General features: G+C 39.6%; 2 protein-coding genes across 2 annotated transcripts in view; both read right to left on the reverse strand.

The window, feature by feature from the left end:
• Window positions 1-1,767, reverse strand: part of COPRS (coordinator of PRMT5 and differentiation stimulator) — a 6,279-nt gene extending 4,512 nt beyond the window's left edge. The window contains exon 1 of the mRNA XM_035891631.1: window positions 1,705-1,767. Within this exon, the coding sequence (XP_035747524.1) occupies window positions 1,705-1,731 (27 nt within the window). The 5' untranslated portion in view covers window positions 1,732-1,767. The remainder of the gene's footprint in view (window positions 1-1,704) is intronic.
• Window positions 1,406-8,241, reverse strand: part of UTP6 (UTP6 small subunit processome component) — a 22,048-nt gene continuing 15,212 nt past the window's right edge. The window contains exons 10-20 of the mRNA XM_035891624.1: window positions 7,484-7,565; window positions 6,675-6,856; window positions 5,748-5,827; window positions 4,972-5,049; window positions 4,648-4,827; window positions 3,848-3,934; window positions 3,289-3,290; window positions 2,973-3,074; window positions 2,822-2,888; window positions 2,461-2,533; window positions 1,406-1,910 (exon numbers count right to left, since the gene is read on the reverse strand). Coding sequence (XP_035747517.1) covers window positions 1,753-1,910; window positions 2,461-2,533; window positions 2,822-2,888; window positions 2,973-3,074; window positions 3,289-3,290; window positions 3,848-3,934; window positions 4,648-4,827; window positions 4,972-5,049; window positions 5,748-5,827; window positions 6,675-6,856; window positions 7,484-7,565 — 1,091 coding nt within the window. The 3' untranslated portion in view covers window positions 1,406-1,752. The remainder of the gene's footprint in view (window positions 1,911-2,460; window positions 2,534-2,821; window positions 2,889-2,972; window positions 3,075-3,288; window positions 3,291-3,847; window positions 3,935-4,647; window positions 4,828-4,971; window positions 5,050-5,747; window positions 5,828-6,674; window positions 6,857-7,483; window positions 7,566-8,241) is intronic.

An 8,241-nucleotide genomic window follows, 5' to 3' on the forward strand; every position in this document is an offset into this window, starting at 1 on the left:
AGCTTCTCCCGCTTCAGCCTCGCTGCGCGCAAAGCCGCAGCCTCCCGCATCCCTCAGCCCGCAGAGCCCACCGCTGTCTGCACTTTTTGAACACATAAAAACTTCTTTCATTGCTACTGGAAATTGCATCCAGTGAGAGAGGAAAACAGTCTGACTTGAGGGCAGAAACAAGCAATTAATACAACTAGAGAAAAAAAGGCAGAGAAATACAGACATCAGAGCTTTGAGAAAACACCTTTACACTCAAAGTTTTGAATATCAATGCCTCCCCAGGCTCTGTGGCTTTTTAATCTTGCCAAAAGAGAACAGTGTCCTTTAGGCCTCGCGCTAGAAGCATGCTCAGAGAAAGCATTAAGAGATCTGTACGGGACAGACCTGGCGGGTGCTGGTGCTTTTAGGAAATGTGTATCGCCCAATGGTGCTGCAAATAGTTACATGAGTGGCAAAGTTCTATAAAGAATCAGAACAGGTAAAGAAAATGGGCCCACTTTCAGAAATGACAGCCTTACCAGCTTTGCTAGACTTAAAGCAATTCCCCAAATCCAACCTTTGCACTTAAAAATCTTTTTGTTGTGAAACTGAAGAAGCAACTGAAGAAGCAAGAGAAGTGGCTCAGGGGAGGGAATAACATAAAAGGCAGACAGGGTGCAAGAGTGATTTACTGGGGGGAAAGCACAACAGCAGACAGGAGACAGGTGAGAACTAGTGGGGACATGGAAGATGGCCTGGCTGAAAGCTTGGGAAAGACAAAGCAGGACGTACTTCAGATGTTGCAGAAGGAGCAGTCTTAACAGGCTGTTGCTCCAAACCTTGTTTCCAGCTAGCCAAAGGTTACTGGAATTCATTGCTTGAGAGAAGTGCAGTTTCTACTGTGAAAAATCTTCTTAAAGAAGTATTTCTCTGTATTGTCATTATGTTACCATTCAGTCACAGGGAAATTAGACAAAGGAACTATTGCTGCATGTTCCTATACTTTCCTTAGTTATCCTCTATTGGTCTGAGGATAGCATTTATACTGAGTTAATGAGTTTGATATGGGAAAATGTGGCTCTGCAAACAGCTGCGGATAGCACAGTCTCAACAAAACTGTTACCCATTTTTCAGGCATTGTGGACAGACAGTTGAAGTGTGGATCAGAACTTTCTACTGTCACATCAGGGACATTTGTAACAGATCTCAGCTCACCTCTGCATTTCATAGTCACTCTCAGAATTACAGCTTAGGATGCAAACACCAGTGCAAGGTGGTTGCAGAGATTGGCTTTGTTTTTGAAAAGAGGATTACAGATGACTTCAAGGCTAGGAAACAATAAATACCATCAATTTACAGATTGTTTCTCCAGTGTTCCACTTTCATTATTCAAGATACACAGATCTCCCACAGGTGTAGTTTCCATTGTTTGGTTGGTTTTTCTGCTTTGATGTGCTGTAGTATTAACTTTCCAGAGTGTAAAAGCTGATGCATTTTAACTATACCATCTGAATGTTTAGGCAGGAGGACAAGTTTGCTCTCAGAAATCTCAACAAAGGACATCCTCAGAGCTGCCTTTGCTTTCTCCTCTAACTGTGCACTTGAACTTGCCACCGGCAGAAGCAACACTGGAAACAACTGCAATGGGGCAGATGATTTCCCCCCCCCACACACACACACATAGGCAAGAATGTAAAGAAGGTACGCTTTAATATGATCCAGGCATGTATTTACCTGTGTACAAAAAATCCACACTGTCATGTTGTAACTATTTATAGTTTTTCATAAATGTCCAGTTTGCAATAAAGTATATTTGGAAATAAAGTCTTCCACCAGGTCTCCCTGCAACATCTTCATAGCTCGCCAGTGAATGCTCCCACAGTTTTCTGGTTTGCCTTGGGGATGACTTAACTCCTCTTTGATATAGTCCAGCCAGAGATCTTAAAAGAAAAACAGAAGTTCTGTTTAGATTTTGGTTGGGATATTACTTAACAAACATACCAAACCTAACCTAGAAACTCTCTTTTTGCAAGTGTCCATGTTAACACAATGTGGAACTACAACCCCCTGCCTGCCCTTTGAGGGCCAAAAGCCTGGGTTCTAGTCCCAGCTGGAACAGTGATATCTTAAGAAATAACGCAGCAATAATTGAGCTGTTTACTTTCTTAAAAGGAATACTGCAGAAATCTTGATTATAAAAACACAGCTCCATACTGTTTGCAAATTCAAATTAAAGGTGATACACATCTCTTATGCCAGCCACTGTCAAAACTTTATTTGCTAGTAGTTCTGCTGAAGCCATCCCACTGTGAACAACCCTGGACTGAAAGTGAAGGGTCGCTGCAGAATGTCATGCACTTAATGGCACGGAAGAAATAAGCTCCACTCTGCATGACAGCAATCACAAGGGCAGAACAAACAGCTACCTTTTGAAATGGATGCAAATAAAAGAGGCAGCACTGAATGAATAAATAAATAAAATCCCCTTACCAGAATCTGTTGAACCAAACTCTCTCAAGGCACGTTCATAGTATTCTCTCAGATGAAGCATTTTGCAGGATTCCTAACAAGGGAAGGTTAAAAGGCCATTTATTTTGTACAGAAGCAAATCTGCAGCTTGATTAGACTCTTACAAAGAAAAAGAGTCATGGTAATTACACGCACACTGCCGAAGATTAGTTACCATGGAACTTGGTTTTGTATTATTTGTATTGAATCTACTTCAGAAGACAAATATGAACTGATCACAAACTAATGACACTACTCATAAGCCCTCTGTTTCCTATTTAAATCCAAAATTAGAAGTAGATTTTACAAATACAAGGCACTAATTGGATATTCAACAACTTACTTGCTCCTTTTCTATTTGGATCATCTTCCTGAAGAAGTCAAGTGAAAGTGGACGATTTTCACTCAGGCTGAAGTAAAAACATAAGTAACTTTAGATGTCAAGCCTTTTAACATATGCCCTAGAACAATCATGTTTGAAGGTTTTATGTCACCTGGTAAATACTCTTTTAACTTTCTTATAACCACCATTTCTGTAAGTCCAGTCTTTAAAAGAAAAGAAGAACAAAACCAAAAAAAACCAAACCAAGCACAAACTACAATTAAAAGGCAGCAAGGGAGAAGAAACCAAATGGTACCTTCTCCCTAGTTACGCATCTGACATAAAGCAGATCGTGTAAGTGAAATAAAAGTACTGGACAAAAGCACCCCAAATGACGTCTGAAAGGCAGCATTAGGTAACATCCAGTATTTTTCATATTAAAATGTTAGATGTAACCTCAAATATGTGTTTCATCCAATATTCCATACAGCTGGCAACTGCCATTTCCCTAAGATCTTTCATGAAGAGTTTCACAATGCTCTACAAACAACTGAATTCAAGCTTCCACCTGAAATATGCGTTCTGTGTTGTATATGGGGGGGAGGGGGAAACCAACATGCCAGGCAAAGAGGAAATGTTTTGCCCTAAGCTATTTAGGGGCTTTACAGTGAGATTAAAGTCCCAGCTTTGTTCCTGAGTTTTCTGTAAGAAGGCTGATGTTTTCACATAGATTGGAAAATTCTCTTTTCCATATTCAGACAGAAATCTGAAAACAGAGCAAAAATTCTAGACAACAAAGTAAAAGAAGAGTCCATCACTGGTTGTGCTTACAAACATCTGGATGTCTTATAAGCATGGGGACAATATCTGTGCTTATGAGCCTGTGTCCAACTGATTTTTGGTAACATACACAGTTTTACTTGAAATTTTTGGGTATCAACACATCCATGAAGGAACTGCAGTATAAAGCATTTGTTACATGTTCCATCCATATACATTGTTCCCGTCTATTTTCACGTTGTCATAAAAAGTAGATTTCTATTAGACAAGTACCTGATATAGAGCTTCTGTGTCTTCCTTGCTGTTTGTGCCTTCACTCCATTCCACCCAAAGGGTCCATAATGGCAAAGTGCCCTACAAGGTAAGCAGATAAATCAAATGATTGAAATACAGTGACCCCAATTTATAGAAACAGACAGCAACACATCCACCAGGTTCTGTATTATAGCTACCATAAAAAAATGTCCTTTAGACATAGCTCTTAGAAAGACACCTTTGGACTGCACACTGAAAACACTTCTTGTTTCCTTCCTCACTTACAGGACAAGTACTACTTTGCTGGACAGCTGCAGAACACGTTGCCAAGGATGAGAGACAAGTTCTTCTGCATCACCGAACACTGCAGTACAGAGGTTAACTTCCAAGAACAGCAAGGAGGAAAGAAACCATCACCTCCTTGTTTCCTCTCCTCACTCCTTGTGCCCAGGGTTTGACATGGACCAGTAAGAGAGCACATAGCTAATTCAAGGCTTGAAATACCACACATGCAGACAATGTATCAGGACAGTGAAAAGGAAACACATTTTTCAAGTAGGACACAAAGAATACCAGCTGACTGCTAGAAGAGTATGCAGAATGTCACCTGTGAGCATTCAGACTTTAAAACTGTGAGTATGAAGTGAATTTGCAATTTCCTTATGCTCCTGAATGCAATGTGCATGTGAAATGTCAAGTTCTTCTTTTTGACCTTAAAAATGGTTAGGGACTTTGAATGCCTTGTAATAAATAAATATTGAAGGTTTCCTGTCTAAGACTAATGCATGCAAATCCATAAAACCAGCACAGACCTTAGATTTCACATGCTTAATGGCTTCTTCAAAACACTGGGTCACATCGTCACTCTTCTGTTGGATCAGCACCTGCAGCCTCATCTGCCATGTTTCCACTGAAAGGCTGAAGCGCTTAGTTGCGGCTTCTGCCACCTCCACAGCCTTCTCAGAGAGGTTCGACTCCAGTAATAGTTGAAGCTAAAACCCAGCAGAGACAGAGACAAGAGACTTTTAATACTGTGTTAAAAAGTAGAGCCTTTCTATCTACTCAAAATGGTAAAAGATAGGCACACAAGCAATGCAGGACAGTCTCACAATCTATTTTTCCATGCCAACTCTTACCCACTGCTTATAGAGAGCTTCTGGCAGCAAGCTGGACTCATGGGCTTTGCTAAACACACTCAGTGTCCTCTCCAGCCTCTAGAACCAACAGAGAAGAAAAAGTAAAGAAAATAAGCATTATTCCTGCATATACTTGATCCCAGCATTACAAGAAGCCCAGTGGATTAGTGTATCAACATGTCACTGAAATTCAATAAAAGTTACATATCTAATGCTTTAGGTACCTGCATACATTCCAAAATAAAAGGGAAGTTTGAGCATTTGAATTACCCTTCTTCCTTAGGGGGGAAAAGAACAACATAGCAATGTCTTTTACTGTTTCAAAAGGGAACCAAACTGCACAGGATGATTAGTTAAACTCACCGAGTCACATTCAAGCATAGATGCATAATTAAGGTGCCCATATGCCAGCACCAAACTTTACCCAGACTTATTTGCAAGAATCATTTTAATTCATCCTTTTCTTTGAAGAAGCACAATTTGCAGGACTGTCAGAGAACATTAACAAGTTTGCACTCTTAAATTCCATCCAAAGAGGTCACTGTACTTTACTGACAAGGCTGGTTCATGTCCAAGTTATTCATGTTCAGGCAGGCGACATGTGAGCTTGAGAGTAAAAGAGATTCCCTCAGATGAAAACAAAATTATTTTTAATGATGGCCGCGGGTAAGTATTTCTGATAAAATGTCAAAATATATTTGCCCCTTGTCTGATAGATTACATAAGTCAGTAAAAACAGGGATGATCTGTTACTACAGCTTCCTAATAAGCTTTACCTTTTGCTTTAGTTCTTCACTGTTGGTTTTCCTGTTGTATCTCTCTAAGCAAAAAGTGATGTAGCATTTCCACATGTCCTCTGAAAAATCAAAGGCATAATATCACACTTTACAGAATCACAAGACTAAGTACGAATATTTCTCTTTTAGGAATATAGAGAATTCAAGCACTAAGTGTTAATGCCAACTTTGTTTTTAAAATGTTGTATTATAAAAGAGGCTCTACCTTTATTAACATTGACATGTAAAAATGGCTTCCCAGTATAAGCTGCAGACAGTAACTCTTTCTAAAGAACATCAAGCTCTTAGTTCAGCTGAGGCTTCAGCATATGCTGTCACAATTTATGTTCAGTGCCTGTAGTTTTCAATAGGCCTGAAAGAGTGAGGACACTCACAGGCCGTTGAGGAAATCCTTCTTTTCCTGACTTCCAAGGCTGTATGAGCAGCAAGTTTGAGTCCACTCCACAGATAGTCCCTTTACAGCCTTTTTTAAGAGTAAGGACAGTGCCAGATGTTGAATTTGGATATCCACTCCACTGGCAACTCAGAAATGTTGCTTACTCACAGCTGACCAGAAATATACTTGAGTTCTACGGGTTTCCTTTATTCAGGAAATTTTCTCTATTTATAACTCCCAAACCTCTATTCACCTGTGGGCTTCTATTCTCCTCAATGATTAAGCCACATTAATAAAAGCAAAGAAGCAACAAAAAGCACTTTCAGTTAAGGAGCTCCTTTGAGAGCATAAATGCATTGAAAAATAACCCAAATAACACATAAAATAGATCCCAAAAAGGTAGCATCTAAAACCTGCTTGCCTTCTCCTAGGTACGGTAGAGCCTGCCAACACCTACTTCAAAACTTTCACAGTATACAGTATACAAAAGTACCAGGAAAAAAGGTTAAGATGCAGGCAGAACATTTTACCTGTTGGGACTGCTCTCACAGCCTCTTCAAAGACTGCACAGCACCGTTCCTCTCTCTGGGTCATTTCAGATACTTTCATCTGTTTTGTGGTGCGTTTTGTGGACTGCACGGACCCGAGCTCCAGCTCACGATGGGCCATGTAGTCCCATGTAAGAGGATCATCAGCATACTTGGCCTGCAAACTAAACACACCATGTCTGTAATACCCCTCAACTGCCATTCTTCTTTTGCGGGTATGTGTAGAAGGGTTGTTATACTGGTATAGAAATGTACTTAATTTCTAAGTAACTAAATGCCAGAGAAAAAACACTTTACGTTTCCACAAGAGAAAGACAAAATGTTAGCCTATTTTGGTTTCTTATTTAACGTGGATATTCTCCAGTAACAGCATGAACTAGACAGGAAGCTTTCAAGACAGATCTTTCTTTCGAGAGAGGAACAACTGGAGAAACTAAAGATGCAAAAGAACCACAAAGTACACTAGGAAAATCCACAGTTCCTGCAGTAAATTTACAGAAACTAAGTGTAGTAATTATTCAGCAATAACTGCATTTTATCTCAATTTTTCTTAGCAGTTTCTCAAAGCCTTTCCTGAAGTTAGATACAAGTATTTTTCTAAAGAGCATGCTTGCCTCATATCTTGTTTTTCTTAAAGGATTTCCCATAGGCCTTAACACTGTATTTTCCTAGAGGAACAGCCTTTAGTTGTTAATCTGTCAACCCACTATAAATTAGAGGAAGTTACGAGAATATGTTTCTTAAAAAACAAAACAAAACAAAAAACCCCACAACACAAAGCCACAACTCACCTTTCAAGAATTTCTTTTTGCAAATCTTGGGTAAAATCAAAGAGCTTTGCAATAGAAAGCACAGCCAGATGGAACTCAACACCTACATTTTAAGGGGAGAAAAAACCCTTTCAAGTGGAGTATTACATCCATTGCACACTTTTCATTTCTGTATCTTTGCAAGCCTTTGTCAAGACACAGATAACATTTAAGTGCCTAGATAGATACCCTTTTCTTTTCCATAAATCTCAGTGTTCCACTCATATGATAAGCCATATATATATATATGTGTTAGGATGTTGATTGTCTGACTACAGCCTTCACAACTTCATGTTATCCAGTTACAAAAAAAGGCCACAAGAGGCAGGACACTCCAGACTCCAAAGTGATAAACTAGTCCTGTCCTGACATGCTTACAGATCCTTCCAGCTTGGTTCTACTTGCAAATTTAATCAGCATCTCCTCTACTCCTTCACTTGAGTCTGCTATGAAAACACAGAAGGCTCCACACTTGGGATAGACCTCTCCAAAGCTGCACACAGTATATGTCAATGAATTATATCCATCCATTTTGTACTGTAACTTATCTACGAAAATGCTAAGTGACACGATTTGACGTAATTAGTTCACTCTGAATGCCTATCAGCCATTACTCACCTCCTTATTTTTAGGTGCTTACAAATCATTTGTATACCTATTTATTCCAGCATTTCTCCAGGAATTTGAATTAAGCCAACTCTTTCTGTTATTTCCTCTAATGTCTTTCCCCCCCCCCCCCC

Source organism: Egretta garzetta, unplaced genomic scaffold (assembly GCF_000687185.1).
Source record: "Egretta garzetta isolate BGI_Z169 unplaced genomic scaffold, ASM68718v1 scaffold213, whole genome shotgun sequence".
Taxonomy (NCBI): Eukaryota; Metazoa; Chordata; class Aves; order Pelecaniformes; family Ardeidae; genus Egretta; species Egretta garzetta.